General features: G+C 45.0%; 1 protein-coding gene across 8 annotated transcripts in view; it reads right to left on the bottom strand.

Moving 5' to 3' along the window:
- LOC147123042 (serine/threonine-protein phosphatase with EF-hands 2-like) overlaps window positions 1–20,233 on the bottom strand; it is an 87,723-nt gene extending 67,490 nt beyond the window's left edge. For 2 of the 8 annotated variants that reach the window (XM_085964191.1, XM_085964208.1), the window contains exons 1-5: window positions 19,843–20,233; window positions 12,735–12,845; window positions 7,716–7,739; window positions 4,546–4,673; window positions 803–860 (exon numbers count right to left, since the gene is read on the bottom strand). In XM_085964191.1, the coding sequence (XP_085820317.1) occupies window positions 803–860; window positions 4,546–4,673; window positions 7,716–7,739; window positions 12,735–12,789 (265 nt within the window). In that variant the 5' untranslated portion in view covers window positions 12,790–12,845; window positions 19,843–20,233. Of the gene's footprint in view, window positions 1–802; window positions 861–1,373; window positions 1,461–4,545; window positions 4,674–7,715; window positions 7,740–12,734; window positions 12,846–14,439; window positions 14,528–19,842 lie in introns of those variants that run through there. The other 6 variants (XM_085964147.1, XM_085964182.1, XM_085964164.1 and 3 more) reach the window with 5 other exon arrangements.
- Between the last annotated feature and the right edge of the window lie 2,834 nt (window positions 20,234–23,067).

Here is a 23,067-nt window from a genome sequence, read left to right as displayed (position 1 = left end):
GATGGCAGGAATGACGTATGAGGAGAGATTGGGTCGATTGGACTTGTACTCGCTGGAGTTTAGAAGAATGAGAGGTGATCTCATTGAAACTTATAAAATTCTGACAGGACTGGACAGACTAGATGCAGGAAGGATGTTCCCGATGGTCGGGGAGTCCAGAACCAGGGGACACAGTCTAAGGATAAAGGGTAGGCCATTTAGGACAGAAATGAGGAGGAATTTATTCACCCAGAGAGTGGTGAACCTGTGGAACTCTCTACCACAGAAGGCGGTGGAGGCCAGTTCATTAAATATATTCAAGAAGGAGTTGGATATATTTCTCAAGGCTATAGGGATCAAGGGCTATGGGGAGAAAGCAGGGACTGGGTACTGAATTTGGATGATCAGCCATGATCTCATTGAATGGCGGAGCAGGCTCGAGGGGCCGAATGGCCTACTCCTGCTCCTATCTTCTATGTTTCTGTGTTTCTATAACAGTGGTCCCAGCACTGATCCTTGTGGAACACTGCTTTCTATCTTCATCCAATCTGAATAACTACCCTTTACCTCTACTATCTCATTTGGTATCCATTCACCTATTTGTCCCATAATTCCACATGTCCTAACTTTTTACATGAAGTTAATAGGTGAATTAAGCTATTGGATATTATATCCTGAGTACTGAGACAGAAAATATTTTTGGTTTTACAAATGTGTACTTTCATTCACTCTTACTAAAGGCCCCATTTGTCATGGATCCCATTGCAGGAAGATGCTAGATGGCACATTGATCTTCACCAACAGCAGTTTTAAATTGACTTACGCTCATTGCCAGAAGCTGGAGTAAAGTGGTCCATCAAATAACTGAAGAAGTTGTGGAGCTGTAAAACAGAACAAACATCACTGCTGCTGGAACTGAGGTAATCAATGAGAATGGTAGCATCAGTTGCAAAGTAAGAGTGTGCCATGTGTGGTCTAATGAACCCAAGTGAATAACATTTAAAAACAGCAAAACCGCATCTAAGTGGCCATTTCCATATGTTGCTGTCCAATCACAGGGAAGATTACAGTTGAGCCTGAACTTGCTCTCACCTGATGCCAACACATGCACTTCCAGAAGGGAACGCTGGATAGCAAACAGGATCAGGATCCCTGGCAAATTTACCGCCACTCTATCCCAGTGGCACCGAGGCTAATCATAGTGCCTCTACCACGGCCCTCACTGAGATTAACTAATTCGGCACAGACTGGGGATCAAACCAGATCTATTTAGCTCAGCTATTCACTGGCCTTTTTAACTGAGCGGTTAGGGGAGCCCGGGTCCATGCTTTTGAATGTAAAGTACTAACCCCTCTAAATGCTGTATTTTGTAATTTTATATCTCATATTGTTACCTCCATAAAGCTCCTGGCTGGTCCTGAGGTGCCCTGATGGTAACATGAGTGCAGTCAATTGTGCCTTGCACTCTAGGGAAGTCATCCATTGCTGCGAGCCCCAGGGCTCTCTCGTTCTGGCTGTTTTCATCAACTGGGAAGGAGATGTAGTGGTTTAATCTGGCAAATAGTGCACATGTCACCTGCTTGATGCACTTATGGACCGACGACTGCGAGATGTGAGTGACGTTCCCCGTAATAGCCTGGAACGTCCCTGACACAAAGAAATTCAGGTCACCTTCACAGTCATTGGCATGGCATGGTTCCCCGGCACAGCTGGCTGCAGGTCTTGTTGCGTGAGGTCGCAGAGGTCAAATCCCTGAAAGTCTCACAATGTGCTGCTGTTACTGTGGTGTTCAACAATTTGATCTAACTGGGTAGGAATTTGGGCATGCCCAATTTCGGGCACACGAGGGGTGCAAGGTTTTTTCCCTGCACCTGACTGGTGAGGCCCGAGGCACCCCCAATATTAAATGGAGTCGGCGTGGCACGAAAAGCCAGCTAGCAAAGAGGTTACTAAGATCAGTCCACTGGTAGCATCACAGCAGCCCTCAGGTAAGTGAAGCACTCCCGCTCCTCCCGGCTCCACATTCAGGTAAGTAAATTTTTAAAACTTACCTTTTTGCTGACAGACAGTCCCAAGGATTGCTATTACTGAGTACAGCCAGTGCTGGCGTCGGCTGCCTCACAGCAAATCAATCTTGTAGTGGGGGCTTATGCAAAGAGCCTAATGTCTGCCTCAGGTGTCGGCCCTTGCCACGTATTTTTTTCCTTCACTTCCAGCTGGAAATGTGAACGCGCTTCCTGCCCGCCATATTGGGTGTTTAGTAGGCCAGTTAATGCCCGAAAAATGGGCGCTGTGCGGCCAAATTTATAGGCCAACATGTTTTTCATTACAAAGACCTGCAAATTTGTGAATTTTCTGTTCTTTTGTCCACTGGCGCAAAATGAAAAAATATTGCAGAATAAATGTTGAAATCACTTGTGAGAAAGACTCAGAAAACATGCACATCCCAATGCACACAAGAAGTTAAGTCTCTTTCAGCCCTGAATTATTAAAATATTTTTCTGTTTTTATGTAAATGTAGATAAATATGAAGTGGTACAATTTGGAAAACAGAATGGAAAATGAAAATATAACAAACAGTTAAATTCTCAATGTAAAAGAGAGATCTGGGGTGCAGACACACTGATCTTCTAAAGCAGAACTATGATGGGAAAAGCCACAAATAGGGCAAAGTTGATTCTGTATTTTATGCATAAGGGCATCGAACATAACTAATGATATGTTCAAGGAGCTAATAAATCTTTACAAGATATTGGTTAGGCCACAGTTGGAGTACTGTGTGCAACATATTGTTCACAATTTATATTAACGATTTAGACTTTGGAATCAAAAAAACTATTTCTAAATTTGCAGATGACACCAAATTGGGGGGGATAGTCAATACTGAGGAGGACTGCAACAAATTACAGGAGGACATTAATAAATGAAAATTACATATAATTGGCAAATGAAGTTCAACACAGATAAAGGTATTACATTTTGGTAGGAAGAATAGGGAGGTCACTTATTACTTGGAGGGTGCGAGTCTAGGTGGGGTAGAGGAACAAAGGGATCTCGGAGTACAAATACACAAATCACTAAAAGTAGCGACACAGGTTAACAAGGCCATAAAAAAAGCAAACCAAGCACTAGGGTTTATTTCTAGAGTATAGAATTGAAAAGTAGGGAAGTTATGCTAAATATGTATCGAACCTTGGTTAGACCACACGTAGAATACTGCGTACAATTCTGGTTGCCATATTATAAAAAGGATATAGAGGTACTGGAGAGGGTGCAGAGAAGATTTACAAAGATGATACCAGAAATGCGAGGGTATACATATCAGGAAAGGATGAACAGGCTGGGTCTCTTTTCTCTTGAAAAAAGAAGGCTGAGGGGTGACCTAATAGAGGTATTTAAAATTGTGAAAGGTTTTGATAGAATGGATACAAAGAGAATCTTTCCACTTGTGGGGAAGAGCATAACTAGGGGCCGTCAATATAAGATAGTCACCAAGAAATCCAATAGGGAATTCAGAAGAAACTTCTTTACCCAAAGTGTGGTGAGAATGTGGAACTCGCTACCATAGGGAGTGGTTGAAGCAAAAAGTATAGATGCATTTAAGGGGAGGCTAGACAAACATATGAGGGAGAAGGGAATAGAGGCTTATGCTGATAGATTTAGATGAGGACAGACGGGAGGAGGCTCGACTGGAGCATAAACGCCGGCATGGACTGGTTGGGCCGAATGGCCTGTTGATACCAGGGTTCAGAGGATATGGTTCTGATGAGAGAATTGAAAAACTCGGGCTAATTCACTGGAATGGAGAAAGTTGAGGAGGGATCTAATAAAACTGTTCAAAATCACGAAAGTTACATAAATTACATAGATTTTACAGCACAGAAACAGGCCATTCGGCCCAACTGGTCCATGCCAGTGTTTATGCTCCACACAAGCCTCCTCCCACCATTCTTCCTCTAATCCTATTAGCATAATCTTCTCTTCCTCACTCCCTCATGTGTTTATCTAGCTTCCCATTAAATGCATCTGTGCTATTTGCGTCTACTGCTCCACGTGGTAACCACTCTAACCATTATCTGGGTAAAGAAGTCTCTCCTGAATTTCCTATTCGATTTATTAGTGCCACGATTAATTTACCAAACCAGTGTTCGCTCAGGCTCCAGCCAGGACTTCTTCAGGACGTGGATTGTGGAGCTGGCTTGAATTCTGTAGAAATCTAGCGTCTGCTTGTGTTTCAGCTTCCACCCGCAGTACACCAGCTCAAATGGATTAGAAGAGAGAGCTTTGATATGTATTTAGCACCAGTACGAGGACAATGGGCCAAATGACCTCCTTCTACACCGATAATTCTATAATTTAATTCCCAAGTGGAGATGGTCACAGTCAGCCTAGTGACTGAATTGGTTTTTCAGTTGCCTTCTACAATCTAACTCAGGAACTCTCATTCTGTATGAATCTGTCAGTTTTTAAAAATTAACTTTTGGCTTATACTAGAGGCTTCGGGAGGTGAGAAGTGTCCTGCTCGTGATACGTAGTGCAACATAACTCAAGTCTGCTCATCCTTACCTTGATCTGGTCCTGCTCCCCTGCATATTCAATGGATTGAAAAATAGTCCACGTGCACCGTCTGCGAACCTCCATCCGGGCAACATATTGACGATACCATCTCTGAATGAGAATAGCAGCCTTGATGGCTGTGAAGAGGAATACACACAAATACAATAAAAAAGGGTTCAGTCACAGGGGGGACTCTCCCCTTCCTGGTGGGGTAACAGTGAAGTGGGACCTCCGCCTGGCTGCTGTCACGCGTCATAACCCTGACCCATTTTCTGGGTCAGGGCTCATTCATCATACGGAGTGGACTCCCAGCAGGATCCCCACCAGCAAAAGGATGGAAGAGCCCAGAAGAGGAACACGGTATTTTTTTTAGGCCTTAGTCTCAGCCATAGTTCATCCACAGTTCATCCACAAGTCTGGCGCAAATCGCACCTGAAAGGTTAATGCCAAAAGCACTCAGAATTTTCCAGTGTAAGGTCGTCTGCATAATTAGTCACATTGCCAGGTGTAGACAGATGGGTCTAAGTGAGGCACTAGTAATGGAAGAAGAAAATTTTGTGCACATCAAATTTAAAGGTATGGAAACCATTAAAGAGGCATGTCACAATAGGGAGACAAAAATTAGGAATGCGTCAAAAGACATTACAATTAATTATTAGCCTTTGACAACGTTGAAGGGGTAGGCAATTAAGAAGTGGCAAAAGAAAACAATAAAGGGAAATGGAACCTTAGGTGCAGGCACGTGCCTGTCGACAAGTAACGGAGCAGCCCAGCACTCAACCCCTGTTTGATGGCTGCTGGAGTCGAGGTAGTGATGCATGAGCTGGATGCAAGGCGGGTTGTCCTCTGTGGCACTTCATGCTACCATTCCTATCGGTCAATATTGCACAATGCCTTCAAGGAGTGGAAGCCAAGTTTCTTGCCAAGCTGACCAGTTCTGATGAAGGGTCATCGACCTGAAACGTTAACTCTGTTTCTCTCTCCACAGATGCTGCCTGACCTGCTGAGTGTTTTCTAGCATTTTCTGTTTTTATTTCAGATTTCCAGCATCCAGTATTTTGCTTTTGTCTGACTGTTACTGTCCCTGTGTGTGTCATCCTACGCTGCATGGTAGCCGCTGGTGTCTTTGCAGTAGACGGCACAGCACTGCATCTGCATCTGCCAGCCCCCCAGTGTCTTTGGCAGATATGTGTGCCAGGACCTGCAGAAATAGTTGGTGGCATCTTGGTGGGTGTAGCCAATCCAGGCAACATTGGTTCTTGAACGTCGTTTTTCATACAATGCCACTGAAAGCCTGACACGCTGTGATTGGGGTGCTTCTGGAAAAGCATCCAGCATAACGGTTAGACAGGCAATCACATGCATTAGTTATGCCATCAGGGGTCTTCCGTCACAACTTTCTTTCAGAAAAGGAATCTCCATCAGCATTACATCTGCCAAAGTGAGGCCATTTCACCTCTCTCTGCAGATGTGGATGTGCAGGTGCTGCAGAGAGGGCACAGTGCACCCTTCAGGCAACCTGACCTGTCCAACATCGCTCTGTTGGTCCTCCTCTTCTTTCAAACATGTCCATTCAGGGGATTCCCATTGGTGTCAGTAATGGCATTGGGACCAATAAAATAATAGGAACAACTGACACAAAGGCTGATGAGAGCCTAAGGGCCAACAAGACAAAAGCAATTCTCTTCTGAAAGGTCTACCTCAGAGACCGCTGAACATCAGGTTTCCTGTACATGGCTTAGACTTGGCATCTAACAAGAAAATCATGGGGGTTTCAAGCTTCTTTTTACATATTTTAATGGTGTTCCCGCCCACTTTGAACGGTAATTTCCACTGCCCTGCTCTGCGTCCAACCAAAACTAATTTAATGTTACATTATGCCCTGTCACCACCCATTTTCAGACATAACAGAGAGAAAAAGCATTCCCAATGTGTTCAGAGAATGAAGCTGATCCTTTGGGGAAAAAAAGCTTGAAACAGAATGTCAAAACTTTAAGGTGGGGATGACTGTACAAGTATTTGATTAGAGCTGGGTGGGGTGGGGTGGGGGTTATAGGGACAGAAAGTTGCAGTAAAGTGGAACTTCACACTGAATTATCACACTGCCCTTTTGTCCAAAACCTGGGCTCAAATCCAGTTTAAACTGATGGAATAAGAGTCTCTTCTCTTTACTGGCTGTAAGAGTCTTATATGAAATGAATTTGTGCAGCCTCAATGCAGTTCCCATTAGAAAACTACCGCTAATTCAACACTAGTTGACAGTCTGACTCAAAGTGGCCATAAGGATGACGGTGGAAAAATTCACACTGGTGCAGTAATGCTTGGTTTTCTAAAGTGGGGATAAAGGCACACTAATGCACCAGGTACAATAACGTAATGTTTATGTTACTGGACTATTAATCCAGAGGCCTCCCCTAATAATCCAGAGAATGTGAGTTCATAAACCCACCATAGCAGTTTGAAAATTTGAATTCAGTTTGAAAAAACAGTCTGGAAATAAAAAGCTGATATCAGTAAAAGGACCGTGAAACTGTCGGATTGTCGTAAAAACCCAACTGGTTCATTACTGTCCTTTAGGGAAGGAAACCTGCTGGCCTTACCTTGCCTATACATGAATCCAGTCCCACACCAAAGTGGTTGACTCTTAACTGCCCTCTGAAGTGGGCCAGCAAGCCACACAGTTGTATCAAACTCTTACCAGCGGTTCAAGATGGTTGGCCACCACCTTCTCTGGGGAACTAGGGATGGACAATAAATGCCAGCGACACCCACATCCCGAGAATTAATTCATGGTACTTTATTCTACAGCTGACTGTTCTAGCATGACCTTGAAGTGCTTTAAGTGGGTGACAAAAAATGATTAAATATTGCACTCCCCTTGTGACCACAGAATTTACCTTTTTTTTTAAAAAGCTCCAGTCCAAACATACTTGTACAGTGAGGCTGTGCTCCCAATTTGGACTCTCGTTAAACAGGAGCCTGCTCTAACACTATAGCGCTAATTCTGGTGCTACAAACTAGCAAGGCTACGCACCAGGACTGCATCCTTACTGAATTTACCCTACTGTGTAAACACTGATTGCAGTTAAATTTAATGCAGATAAGTAAAACCAATATAAATCTGATTTTTATGTAAGCAGGCTAAAAGAATCAATGGTATTATTATTATTACTTCTTACCTGTCCCAGCTGTGCAATGATATTCTAGGATACATAAAACAAACAGAAAAGTGAATTCATAATTCATACTATTGAGAACGAGCTACATAAGAAAAGAAAAGCAAATAACACACCTAAAAAATACTAGTAAGGTTAATGAATATATGGATCAATAATCTCTTAATTGTTTTGATCAGTCAGGTGTCTAATACATGCCGAAAGCCATCAGGATTAAGAGTCTCCAAACCAAGCTACTAAGAAATCTACACAGATAGAGTATCTATTTGCCTGATAAGGGGTGTATTCTGTCTCCCTATAGGAACACACCCCACCTACTTAAGCCTGGAGAACTAGACTGACAATAGCCTAAGTTTAGGGGAACCCCAAGTGTGTGTCGCGGGTACTCCTGCAGTTTAGTTGAAATCTCATAGCTTACCAGCACAGGACATCAGGGGCTGGATTTTCTCAGCCCCGAGGAGGTGGGTATGGAGACGGGACTGCCGGGAAAGTTGCAGAATTTGGGGGTGGATGGAAAACCCGCCCCCTACCCACCTCCGTGCCCTCTTGCCAGGAGGCTAGAAGCCACCCGGCCCCGGGTCCCGTCTCCTTGGCGGCGGGAAGGGATTAAAACCTATTAATTGACTGTTAACAGGTAGTTAACAGGCAGAAAATAGGATTATCCCCATTTTTGGCACTGAAGTGCGGGCTTCCCGACCTGGGGGAACCCCGCCGGGTGTAGGAGGTGAAGAGGAGGTCGGAGAGGGTGATGTAGAGGTGAGTGATGGGTGTAAGTGTGGAGTGATAAGTATGTGAGGTGAGTGTAAAGTGTTAGAAAATGTTAACTTACCTTTGTTTCTACCTACAGCCTTCAGCCGCTGTGGAGCCGGAGTCCCCGACATCTCCATTGTAGAGATCACAGACTGGCTGTTGGATCCTCCGACCCAACAGCCAGCTGATTTCTGCAAAGTTGAAAGGTTTGATGAGTCCTGAACACAACTCACCAAACTACACAGAATGTCAGTGTTTGACAGCTTCACAGAGCTGTCAAACGATGACATTTCTTCTTTCAAAATTTCTTGACAGATGACACATCATACGTTGACGTGCTCTGTCACTGACTTCCCCCTAATTGGCCTGCTGAGCCCGCTAGGCGGGCTTAACAAGGTCAATCAAGGGAAAATCCCGCTGGTTGGCCAGAAGCTGATGGAGGCGGGATTGAAAGCCGGCAAGCAGCAGTCCCGCCTCCAAAAGCTTCCCATTGAGATAATCCAGCCCCAGGAATCTTGTCAATGCTTATCCAACTAGGACCACTCTATCCATTTTAGCATCGACTTGCAGGGTTATCTGGAATTGTATTCCTGCTAACTATCTTAAAGATTTAGCTTAAGTAGATGACATCTCACCCTTTCATAGTAGTTTACCATCCATAACTATTCCCTGCATTTCTAGATTTGAAATGCATGCGGTCTTACTACCATTCTTGTGTTTGATCAAGGCTATTATAATACATAATTAAAAATGTAGTGGTCTGGGAATTGAAAACTATAGCCAGAACACACCATTTCCAGTGTGAATTATCCTTGGAATGAGCTGAAGCACAGCTGGTTACAATGGGAACAACTACTGTTCAGCTTGGTCCACACCACAGGACTAATAAGGAATGGTTGACATTGATAAATATAAACTTGATGACCATGTTGATCAATTTAATATCCAGGCTAATAAACAGAAGTTATTTAGATTCAGTAAACAAAAAGTTCAGCCCATTTAAGGACCGTGTTCAAATTATCCAATTTAGTGGTCATGTTTTTATATTTTACCATATCCTGTTTTGTAGAAGAGAATATCACAACACTATAAACTACATGAGCTGCTAAGGTCTTATTTGAACCATAGGTTTTTAAACTAGGGCCTGTGGACACTAGGGGATTCCTTGTCCATAACTTGAGCAAAATATCTGAACAATTCTGCAATCTGCATTTGTTCCATATTTGTTGATCTATATTTCTATTACTGTGTAGTAATGTAGTGATAGCAATCTTTTCCTTTTGGTAACTGAGGCTGTCGCTTGGCAGTTAGGACAGAAGTTCTGCCGTAAAGTGTCAATACTTCCAGGGCCTCTCCAGAATTGATTGGTATTTACTGGAGTTCCTGGGGGTGTGTCAATATTTGGCAGAAAAGTTTGAATATCATTGGTTTGAACAAATGCAAATGTTATTTGCCCATCTGAAAGAAATAAAACATGGAAGAGTGGAACCCACCAGGGAGAGTCAAGGATCGTGCAGCTAGCATGTACATAAATGTGAGAAAAACATTTGAATGAAACCATAATCTCTATGTATGTTGTGGACTATTTAGGGAGAGAGGTTGGTACTGTGCTATTTGTAGGAAATTAGATTTGGATGCATGACGTAACAAACAGGTGAGTTTTAATAACACAGAAATTCCACTCATGAAGCACATGCAACTCCATACCGATTTGCTTCTAACTCCATGCTGTCTCGAGGAGGCAATCCCTCTACTGTTTGTGACCCCTGAACTGGCAAAAATATATAAGTAGAACCCTGTAACTTGTATAAGTGACAAGTACAAATGGGGGTACAACAGAAGGAGTTCTACTGCCATTTGGGTAAATTCCCCACACCAATGGTCCTGGTGGGGAGCTGCACTCGAAGGGAGATAGGGTTGCAACACTGTGGCCCCAGTTCGCTGACTTGCATTCCCTTTGAGCATAGCTCTTCATCAGGAGCACAGGTTCAGTGAATTTACCCATTATTTCTACAGAATGGGTGAACATCAGAAATGAGAATGCCATTCAATCATTTCAATATATATATTGAAACAACCCCAGCCCGGCATGAGGTTGAAAAGGCCATCCGACAACTGAAGAGCAATGAGGCCTCAGGAGCAGATGCAATCCCCGCCAAGGCGCTAAAACATGGCGGAGAAGCACTATCGATGTGAATACATTAACTCATTTCTCTTATTTGGAAAGAGGAGACCATGCCAGGGGATTTCAGAGATGCCGTAATCATGACTATCTTCAAGAAAGGTGACAAGTCCGATTGCGGTAATTACAGAGGAGTCTCCCTGCTGTCTGCCACAGGGAAAGTCATCGCAAGAATCCTCCTCAATCGTCTTCTCCCAGTGGCTGAGGAGCTCCTCCCAGAGTCGCAATGCGGATTCCGCCCACTAAGGGGCACAATGGACATGATCTTCACCATGCATCAACTACAAGAGAAATGCAGGGAACAGCACCAACTGCTGTGCATGGCCTTCTTTGACCTCACAAAGGCCTTCGACACCATCAACCATGAGGGATTATGGAGTGTCCTCCTCAAATTCGGCTGCCCTTAAAGGTTTGTCACCATCCTCCGCCTGCTTCACGAAGACATACAAGCCGTGATCCTGACCATCGGATCCACCACAGACCCAATTCACGTATGGTCTGGGGTCAAGCAAGGCTGTGTCATCACACCAACATCCTTCTCAATCTTCCTGGCTGCAATGCTCCATCTCACCCTCAGTAAGCTCCCCGCTGGAGTGGCGCTAATCTACAGAACAAACAGGAAACAGTTCAACCTCCGTCGCTTCCAATCCAGATCCAAGCTCGTCCCATCCTCTGTCATCAAATTACAGTATGCAGATGACGCTTGTGTCTGCGCACACTCGGTGGTCGAACTCCAAACCATCGTCAACACCTTCACTGAAGCGTACGAGTGCATGGGCCTTACACTAAATATCCGTAAGACAAAGGTCCTCTACCAACCTACCCCCGCCACACAGTACTGCTCCCCGATTATCAAAATCCATGACGAGACCTTGGACAACGTGGACCACTTTCCATACCTCGGGAGCCTACTGTCAACAAGGGCAGATGTCGATGACGAAGTCCAACACCACCTTCAGTGTGCCAGTGCAGCCTTCAGTCACCTGAGGAAGAGAGTGTTTGAAGACCAGGACCTCAGACCCAGCACCAAACTCATGGTCTACAGAGCAGTAGTGATACCCGCCTTCCTGTATGCTTCAGAGACATGGAACATGTACAGCAGGCACCTCAAAGCACTGGAGAGGTACCACCAACGCTGCCTCTGCAAGATCCTGCAAATCCATTGGCAGGATAGGCGCATCAACGTCCGTGTTCTCGCTCAGGCCAACATCCCCAGCATCGAAGCTTTGACCACGCTCGATCAGCTCCACTGGATGGGCCACATCGTCCACATGCCCGATACGAGACTCCCAAAGCAAGCGCACTACTCGGAGCTCCAACACAGCAAGAGAGCCCCAGGTAGGCAGAGGAAATGCTTCAAGGACACCCTCAAAGCCTCCTTGAAAAAGTGCAACATCCCCACCAACATCTGGGAATCCCTAGCTCAAGACTGCACAAAGTGGAGGAGAAGCATCCGGGAAGGCACCAAACACCTCGAGTCTCTTCGCTGGGAGCAAGCGGAAGCCAAGCACAAACAGCGGAAGGAGCGCATGTCAACCCAAGCACCCCACCCACCTGCCCCTTCAACCACCGTCTGCCCCACCTGTGCCAGAGACTGTAGGTCCCGCATTGGACTTATCAGTCACCTGAGAACTCATTTTTAGCGTGGAAGCAAGTCATCCTCGGTTCCGAGGGACTGCCTAAGAAGAAGATATATAGGTCCAGAAAACTCAGTTCCACTGTGAACTATATGGAAACTTTGATGCATAAGGACTGAGTCGTAATGCTGGGAGAATTTTTTTTGCAAGGAATAACGGTGTCTCAGAAAATCCTATGTGGGGAATAATAGAATCATAAAAATAAAAATGTGCATCGCACAAAGAGTTGAAAGAACTATGCTGACCTAGCTGGAGGTCACAGTCATGCTATACTATAATAGAAAAACTGAACATAAGTAAAGTAAGAGTTAATAAGGGTAAAATAGCACTGAAAATGTGAATTGTGCTCTAGTTTTAAATGTGTCAGATATATCTTCGAAAAGATGCATAACTCCCAAAGCTGCTGTTATGTCACATTAAGCAGTAAGTGATTAAGCAGTACTCCAGTCTCACCTTTTTCTGTCCTCTTCATTGAATCAGTATTAACTCTCGAATTACCACATCCCATGATTCCTTGGTCTTCCAAAATCTCTTTCTTTTTTCACCAACTCTATCCTTCAAAAGCTGCGAGAAGAAAATTGCTTATTTATTGAAGGTTAAAGCATATATGTAAACTATTGAGCAGTGGAATAGACTAGCAGATACAGCAGATCCTTGGGACTTAACGACTCAACAAAGGCTTATACAACGACACACAGGTAGGACTTTGAGTCTCAACAACTCAGGAAATGGAAAATAATTCTTGCATTTTGCATAGGAAGTTTGCATGTGGAATATTAAGAGTGAAACAGGATGATACTATGAAAAGACAGTGTTATCTCCACACCATTACCAGCCCCGAAATTTCAGGGGTCTGGGGCGAAAAGATGCTGGAATCTGGCGAGCGGGTCAGGAATTTGGGGTGATTGATTGATTTCAGAAATGCAGCTTAACGGGAGAGCAGCAGCCCTTAAATTCTTTTAAACATATTGGGCTGGGACTCCAGGCCCACTTATGTTACATTAATGTGCCACAGTGCAATCCTTCACTCCACCTGAGGTGATACTCCATTGGTGACATGCAGTCATTAAGTGCATAATGGTAGCAGTACCCATTCTTCATATGACATATCTAACTCAACTCTTTACTTTTCCACAGGTCCATCAAGAGCCCCCCTCCACCCCCCCCCCCCCCACTGTCCAGGAGGAAGAGCAAGACAACTCCTCAGAGGAGCCTCCAGCATCTGAGGGCGCAGCGTCACCAGACATAAGCATACCCAGCACCAGCGCAGATACGTACACCTCAGTGGGTGCAACACGAGATAGAGTACTGTTGTCAACTGGTGTCTCACAACTCACAACTGAGCAAGAGCAGATGGTGGAAACAGGGACAGTAGTGGAGACTCCTTGTCGGAAGGCGCAGGACACTCCCAGCTCTGCTCAGCTGTATGCAGATGCTGCACCTCAGGCCATCCAGAAAGCAGGTGATCCTAGAGGTGCAGGAGGCTTTGACAGATTTTCTGAGCGCGATGTCTGCAAATGTGCAGAGAATGGAGGAGTCCATCTCCAACATTAGCACCACCGTGTCGCAGGCAATGGTGACTGTAGGCTCTTCCATGGATAGGATGGCCACCTGCATGAAGCAATCTGTCAATGGTGAGAGAGGTTCTACCAATGAGGTGGCACTGGATGGTGACTTTGTTGGAAACACTTGCAGCCTCTAGAAAGTTAAATTTGTGCTGGCAATGCAGTCAGCAACAGCTTCTGCCTGAGGAAAGTGATCAGCTGTGAGGTGGGAGCTTTTATAGTACTTTTCATGCTGTCAACTAATCAGCTGGATCAATGGCCACTCAACTCCCGCCTCAGGTTGACAGACATGGTTCCCGAACTGCATGAATCCCGTGGTCATGCAGGGAAATTCGAAAGGTAGGCTTAAAAAGGCGCTTAAGGGTCTGACAAGTACCTGATAATGGTTTAAATTAGGTTGCCTGCCTCTGCCGTTTGGGTCACTGCCGCGCTGACAAACGTGCCCAATGGAAAGGCACGTGGGGGTGGGATGATGGCAGGTTCCTGACCCGCTTCAAGATATTTCAAATTTTCCACCCGACCCGCCTCCAATCATGCCCGCACGGATCCCAGAAAATTCCGGCCTATGATTCTAATAGTCTGCCAACACTCACTGTTTCGGCTCACAGGAAAAATGACCACTTGGCTGAGATTCTGGAAGACGGCTGATACCAGTGGAACAGTAATCAGCGTGAGTCACTGCTATCAGGAAAAGGGAGGAGAAAATTTTGAATTTTTTTTGTTGTACAAGTGCTATAATTCTAGTCACTTGTGGTAATGCATTCCATAATCTAATAACCATTTGCATGAATTTTTCCCCAACCTTTCCCTTTAAGCCGATGGCTCAAATATTAGTGTTGATTAAACAGACCGTGGCTGTCTGTACACAGAATGAATACTTGTGGTTGGGAAAATGTTTAAGGAATTAAGAAATTCCAGGAGAGGATATTTATGAAGCAGATCTGGGGCTGGGTGAAACTTCCACCTGCCTGATGGATGTGCCCCTTCCCATACCTTGACTTCAGGAGGATTTATCTATTTTGGGTAGGTGTCCATGCCATTTATGTCACCAATGGAGTGTCGCCTCAGGTGGGGTGAAGGATTGCACTGTGGCACATTAATGTAACATAAGTGGGCCTGGAGTCCCAGCCCAATATGTTTAAAAGAATTTAAGGGCTGCTGCTTTCCCGTTCGGCTGCATTTCTGAAATCAATCAATCACCCCAAATTCCTGACTCGCTCACCCAGATTCCGACATCTTTTCGCCCCAGACCCCTGAAATTTCGGGGCTGGTAATGGTGTGGAGATAACACTGTCTTTTCATAGTATCATCCTGTTTCACTCTTAATATTCCACATGCAAACTTCCTATGCAAAATGCAAGAATTATTTTCCATTTCCTGAGTTGTTGAGACTCAAAGTCAAGCAGGGATCACTGGATAGTGGGAACCATGGCTGACTTTTCCTCTCCATAAGCCAGGTGAAAGATGGGATTTCAGCTAATTAACTAGAACTAGCACCGTTTGAGTCACTCTGATTGTAGAATTCAGTTCATTTCTTCTATCTATTGCATAATAATAACAACCCACACAACCTCAAGGGATCTTGACACCTATTCCAGGGGGAGGTTAAAAAAAAGTCAAAATTTGCCTTCGACATCTTCACCCTGGTGTCTACAGGTGTCCAGCAGCAGGCCCTTGCGCCAGCTATCTTCAGGGACTGGGGTCCCCAAACTAGTGTAGAAAACAGGATCTCAGGTGGAATATCGGGAATACCCTCCCACATCATTATAAAAACACATAGGTTTGGGAAATCATGGGGCAGTGCCAGTGGGACGTGGAGACCTGATACAACAAAGTCTCTGCCCCTTTTCCTTTTTCACTACACATGCGGAACGCTGTTTCCCCCAGGCCCAATGAAGAAGGGATTCTCCCTGACTACTGACTGATCTGCTGTGCCGTTCCAGCAGATCGGCCGACAATTTCTTCAGTGATTTTCCCGCTCTGCCCCGTTTACTTGCGTTAAAAAGTGTTTCTGCTGAAGTTACAGTGGCAGAGCGGGAAAAGGACCTGAGAAAATTCCTGACCAATGGAGTTTTTATTTCAGCTTTTGAGATTTTCCCAGTTTTTTTTTACATTTTTACTGTTATAATTAGTTGCACAGTGCTAATTTAGTACATTTCCAAGTAATACGCTGCTGATGTTTACAAATGATTTTTGATTCCATGGCAGCATGCCAGTTTGTTTCTCACCTACACTGGCCAACTTTCCAACTGTTTCTTAGCAACGTTGATTAGTAGCAGCTCTTTGCCAAGAGTCGGAATTGGATTGCAGGCCAATTAGACACTTCAAATTCATGGAAAATTAATTGCTCAATGGACCTAAATTACAGTCAGAAGTACCAAGTATATTATTTCTTCTAAAGAAAGTGGTTGAAAGCGTAGCAACAAAATTGTTAGATTTTTGCTAAATAGTAATGGAACATGCCCATCCCTTACATGGCCATCATCATAAGTGGGTGGGGACTTTGAACATCGGAGTTCCTGCACCCCAGGCCTTCACAAGGACCTGGTGTATGGTCGGCACAGGAACGCCTGGTCAGAGCAGGCATACCAGCTGACCCACTGACCATAATTAAAAACACATGATATGCCTGGTAATATTATTGTGTTGCTTAAATCTGTGGTATATGTGGAACATAGTATGGTTTAATGTATAATACTGATTTACAAGCATGGATTTATTGTGTTATGTGGGGCCCAATTGGGAGTGCAGGCCGGGATTGTATCCTGGATCCTCAAAGGTTTAACAATTTTTTTTACATTTTTAAACAGGAGCATTTATAACTTGACAGCCACAATCCCTGCCCATCAACCCCAGACCTGGGCAGCTATATCGGATTTTCCGTCTTCTTTCACATGGGAGGTGTCCTTGATGTTCCCCTAATGGAGCAGATGGCAGCCATTTGCAGGCAAATTAGGGAACCTCATCCTGACTCTGTAAAGTTTGACGGGGTCAGCGGCAGAGATTCCTGGTGGGGATGATCCTGGCATCAGTGCCGGGATTACTGGCCTGCAGATTTTTGGAGCCTGCAGATTTTTCTTGGAATAGTCTTATGTGTTGATATAGGGAAATGCTGTTTTATTCCTTGCTCCTCTAGTGTTTCTGAAAGCTCAGTGACCTTACCCACAATCCCCACTCAATATAGGTAAACATGTAATACAGATTTATATTTCATAACACAATAAATCCATGCTTGTAAATCAGTATTATACATTAAACCACACATACCACAGATTTAAGCAACACAATAATATTACCAGGCAAATCATGTGTTTTTGGTGCAAAGCAGAGTGTTTTTTTTCACAAGCATTGTTAATGGTGGGTTTTAATTACAGCTCAGATTCCATCAGTTATACTCGGCTTGCAGCTTAATCAGCTTTCACTAACACTGGTTTAACTGAGGAAACCTGAGCGCTAAAAATACCCACTGTATAATCATAGCAAAAGTACAATAACTAGTGGCAATATGCAAGTGAAATTAACTTTATACTTCACAGACAATAACAATCCATATAATATATTTCCCTTTAACATGCAGTAAGATAGATCACTGTATCGCTGTGCTTCAATTCACAGCTCTTCAAATGATGTGATTCAATCATTGAAACCAGCTGCCTGTTACCTTGACATCTGCTGCTAGAAAAGAACCTTGCTGAGTACAGAAAAAAAATGTTTCCAGAAACAATATATTATACAGCATAACACAAGTAAGAGCGTATTTTAAGGAGGACAATGAGGGACAATGCACCATGGTCAGTCACAAAAGAATGTCATTTGTGATTTTGCTTAGGGCCGTTTTGGTGAGAGAGGCAAAAAACAGATTGGAGGATTGAAACAGGGAGTTGTGGGTGAGATGGGCACAGATTTGAGAGATGACACTATATTCAATGACCTTGGATGGGAGAGGGAGGTTCGAGATGAGACAATAGTTAGCAAGAACAGCGAGGCCAAAGGTGGGTTTTTGAGGAGAGATGTGAATTTGGCAGATATGAAGGGGGGATTTTAAATGAGAAGGAACTGTTTACAATGTCAGCCGACATGGAGGCCAAGAAGGGGAGTTGAGTAAATCAGAATTTAGTGGGAATGGGGTCAAGGGCGCAAGAGGCAAGTCTCATGCACAAATTGACCTCAGAGAAGGCATGGAAGAGATGGCGGAATAATTGCAGGGAGACAGGGGATCAGGGCTGGGGTAGAAGGAGGAATGGGAGGATTGGCTAAGGGGACAAGGGGAAGGAAGGGAGACAAAGGAAGCAGCTGAATGGATGGTCTCAATCTTGACGGGCACCTTGCACTTGTTGTTACAGGTGAGAGTGGTGGGAGGGTTTAACGAGGTGAGCAGTAGTTGAGAAAAGGAGTTGGGGTTATTCTTGCTCCCCAGGATAATCCTAGAGTCGTGTGCAGTTTTGGTAGCAGCGAGCCCAGCAATGCTGGATGTGGTCAAGCCGTAACTGGTGATGAAAGGTTAAGCCAGTTGAACACAATGTTTGCTAAAGTTTGCACTCCTGTGATTTAAGGGAACAGAGAAGAGGGTTGCACCAGTGGGAACAGTTGGGATAGAAGACAATGAAGGTTTTGTAGGGAACAAGAGAAGCAAAAGTAGAAGCAAGGAAAAAGGCAGCCGAGACAAGCAGCAAACTAAAATTATCTTGAGGAGAATTTAACACCTGGGCCTCATTTGCAAAGGCTCGTCAGTCTCCTGCCCATACTCGACAGGAAGAGTTAGCTGGTGGGAGCGCAATTTTGGGTGGCAGGAGGCCTCCAGCTGGGAGCCGAAGGAATGGTCCCCGGCACTCAGGTAAGTGGTTGGAAGGAGGTTCGGGGGGGGGGGGGTGGAATCTCGGGGCAGGGGAGGTCTAAACTTTCCTTGTGGGGCCGGGAAAAGCTCTCCTGCTCCTCCTGGCCCACAAGGAACGTAAAGAAAAATTCACTTACCTTTTTAGGCCTCTTCTGGCCCCAGCTCCTCTTCCCGCTAGGTTGGCCTGGTAGGGAAACCACAATGGATTCCCTGGGCAGGCCTCCGGTTAAAATTGCAGTTGGGCCCTGATGATGTCATTGGAGCACAATTTGCAGACTTAAAGAAGGATCACACTGGTTTACGATGTGTGTCCCACTCAGAAGAGCAGGTTAAGATAAGAACTTGCAAAAAGACAGCAGGATCGGTGTGGGTAAGTCTCACCTGCCATTTTAAATGTCAGCCCGCCGGACGGGCAGAGATAAAATTGGCCTTTATGTATTGCAGCACCAATGCATGGCATCATGGAGTAGAAGATCACTGGTTCAATCTCCCACTCTCCTGAGTTCCCAATCTCAACTGCAGTGCTGTGTGAGGGAAGTGTATAACGGAGCATATCCTTCCCCTGCCAACCAGCCTGGTCCTTGGCCAAGAGAACCATTGGTGGTGGCCTGGGGGGAAAGCCCTTGGATACATGAGGTATGTGGGCCAGGAGACCAAGAAATGGAGAAAAATTGTAAAAAAAAAAAGAGGATCGGTATCCTTGCAGGAGGATACATAGCTTCAAAAAAACACAAATGCACTCTTTACAGACCGAGTAATGTGCAGACTGTAGAGTCTGTGAGCAAAGCGTTGAGCGGTTAGCTGCCGTGTTTGAAAATTGGCTTTATATCTTCCATTATACTAAAGCTGGAATAATAAATGCAGCACTCATGCTTCTACAATCTAAATATACCAGCATGAAAATAAGTATTCATTGTGGTGTGGGAGGTGGAGGGGTGGGGAAATAAACAAGCTGATGTCAGTGGCTGGATATGAGTTTGGAACTGGCATTGGAACACCTTTTCTGTGATATCAAAAGGCCAAATACAGTGACCTGACAATCAGCTACAGAGAGAAACTCCTCCATAGTGTAAGCCTTATTAACCTCAATTACATTTAGTTACTGCTCCAGGCCAGCAATAGGAAATGGCACTGATAGAAATAGTAAACATGGTATCCTTACCTGGTGACTGCTGTATCTGTCCCAGTAATGACTCTAGTAAGCTTTGAGATTCTCCACAAATCCTCTGTGACTTGCCTCATTCACAGTACCATGTCTTATTTCACAATGATTTAGCATTTGAAACTGGTGGCTCACTCCAGTCTGAAATAAATATGTTAAACCTGTGAAGCAACTCCTCGTACTGGATGTCAGATGAAGTAAATTATGTTTCATATTATTGTCATACACCACAGTAAAGATGAGCTCAGACTCCAAGCCCTGATGTACCTAACGGTCATGCAAGTGTTCCCTTGCCGGAATCATTATATTTCTGTTTTCTCCTGGTAACAGGCTGAGTAACACACAGTAGTATGGCACTTATTGTAAGCTGTTCTAAGTGCCCTCATGCCCCCATGTGACTAGTTTAAATGAGCCAACATGACTCAATTGGATTGGGATTATAGAGGGATTTTATTTTAGTTTAAACCTCCTGCTTTTTTCTACTGCCAACGACACTGGTTTATATACAGGTCTGAGCTTGTGAAACTTGATGCAGCCTGCGCCAATACACTATGGATAGATTTAATCAAATCCCTCTCAAACTGTCACTGAGGTTGTTATTTTTTTATTTCCTATACCTTTGACATATGAGAGTTATGATGTATGCTTGGCTGTGCTCAGCTAAGTAGGTCATATGGTTTCAGAGCTGTTTATTATTGTTGATAATATGAAAAGCATACACAAGTACATTATCTAAGGTACTAAAGTTCAGAGGGAGCACAAAGGTGGGATGACATCAATGGCATGTTAAAATGCTTTTAATTTTGCTTTACTTCAAAAATATTACACTTCAACAATGCTTACAAAAAGCCTTGCCTCCTTTAATTATAATGTAACAATGGCAAATATCATTGGATATACTAATCTCTATTGACGCACATTACTTAAAGGTAATCCAAGAAGAACAGCGTTCATCAAGTTGTTTAAATAGAAATAAATATCACATCCATATTCTATTCCACTGTGCTGTCCGGCATGCTTTCTGCACCACCTTCATTAAAAGCTGGCAATTCCATAGCAACTATATAGCTTAGGAGCACTCTTATTGTTTTGTAGGTTGTAGCCAGGATTCTCCTCTGTGATCCCAACTGAGATATCAGGGCGGTATCACAAGCAAAGAATGATGGAAAATCCGGTTGATAAGGCCTATCATCACATCGCCACGCCGACCAGAGTTTCCTTCCCCCAGCATCCCCCCACCCCCTTGAACATAGCAGCAGGAGAGGTACATGAGCCTAGGTCCCCAGGGGACTTCCTTCCCATCTGCTCCACTTATTGTTGCTTTCTCAGGTCACCATGTAGGGGTAATGGTAGGCCACATGAAGCAGCGGTAATGGTCTGGGATACCCGCAATATAGTGCGAGAAGGCCATGAAGCAGCCTTTACTCCCTCCAATGTGGCCCCGTTTGCCGTACATCTGTAGGCCTCAGTCTTTGCTGAGGCCTACGAGGCTGGACCTCTATCAGTCTTCAGGGCTGTTCTGCCCCCTTAGCTCTGTCCCTGCCTCTTCAGCTGTTTTTCCCTCTTTGCACTGACAGGCGTTTTGTTGGCAGCAGGGATTCCGCCAGTATCCCACCATTCATATTCAACGAGTCCTCACAGTCCTGCCCTACTAGAACTTCGTCCCGAAGATGATGATCCCGCTCTCTATCTCAGTGGTAATATGGGTGAGGACCTGGCATTTTTCTCATTATGTCTGGTCCTTGTGAAATTCATGTAGCAATAGAAGCCATTCACATTTAATATAGTCAATTTCCACGTGAATGCCATCAACAATTATCGTCACCTCTCCACTTACTTCATTTGTCCCTAGGCTACTGACACTCTTTCTAACATGCCACCGTGACATGATAAAGCTGGTCGACCATGAGCAGCTTATCTCAACAAAGCATTCTTACTAAATTCTTTTAAAGACATTTGGCTAAAAAGTCGTGTGGTTTGCCCCACCCGTTAACGCCATGAAATGTCAAAAAAATTGAGGCTGGCACTCTTCCGCCAGCTGGTGGCGGATCCCGCGGCAGGCGCCATTTTGTGAGGGCTGGTTGCGCTGCCAGCAAACGCGATCGCTGGAGGGATTTAAATCAAAGAGATTGTGATTTCAGTGGGTGTGCAACGCTCACTTGAGGCCTGATCTGCAGCATTGGATTTTGCCGTTCAACTTACCGACATGCCTAAACGATGGGGAGAGCAGGCATTCAACAGCAGGAACAGACTCCAGCAATGATATTTAAAGGGATCATCAGCAATTAGTTGCACCTGACATGGTTATGCAGTTTGACTGGCTCTGTGCTACTTTCTGCAACTCCAACAGCTTTCTTTACTTCTTTCAGGGCTCTAAGGTAACAGGGAGTGTTGCAATTGGAGAATGCCTTTGTTATTTTTTAAAGGCTTCTGCTCACAACACTTGCTCACAGTCATGGGGGCTGTACTAGCAGTCGACCTCGCACTGCAGGATCTACAGCAGGGGGAACGGAGGCAGCGAGGAAGATGGGAACATGCGCGCAGAGGGAGGAGGAGGAGGGCCATCAAGGCTCTCAACAGGAGGACTTACCCGCCTAGGGTCTTCCAACAGCATTTCTCCTACCTCCAATTAAGCGAGAAGCAGTGTCTTAGGAGGCTCCGCTTCACCAAGGAGGTGGTCACAGAACTCTGCTGGCATGGGCGGCAGCAGTCTGGGCTGGCTGGCTGACATGCAGCGGCAAGGGCAATGGTGGAGTGGCAGTGGTGGGAGTAGGAATGCTGTCATCCTGAGAGAGGACAGCAGGTTCTTGCTCCACTGACCCACTGCCACTCCCCCGGGGAGGGGCCTCAGCATTCATAGCAATCTGTTGGAGCACAGATTGCTGGTCTGCTGCGACACCCTGCAAGCCCCAGTCGATGATGGTAAACCCAGCCACGATGGCAGCAGTCAGAGCTTGCGTGGCATCATGCTGAGACTTCATGAGAGCAGTCTGAGATTCGATGGCAGCAAGCAGAGACTGCAGGAGCAATCTGAGCTTCCACTGCAGCACTAAGATGTTGGGTCGCTTCCGCCTGTGCTGCTGTGGAAACTACGACATCGCCCATCACATGCAGCATCATGTCTGGGTCGACACGGTCTCTTTGGGAGTGTACCATCATTTCCAGGCAGGAAATCCTGGGCTCCATGCTCTGCGCAGAGCCCTGTTGAAGGCGGACTCCCCCATG

Source organism: Somniosus microcephalus, chromosome 2 (assembly GCF_052327205.1).
Source record: "Somniosus microcephalus isolate GS21.2 chromosome 2, FLI_Smic_1.0, whole genome shotgun sequence".
Lineage (NCBI taxonomy): Eukaryota > Metazoa > Chordata > Chondrichthyes > Squaliformes > Somniosidae > Somniosus > Somniosus microcephalus.
The sequence above is the reverse complement of the archived record's forward strand: the minus strand, read 5'-3'. Positions and strand labels throughout refer to the sequence as shown.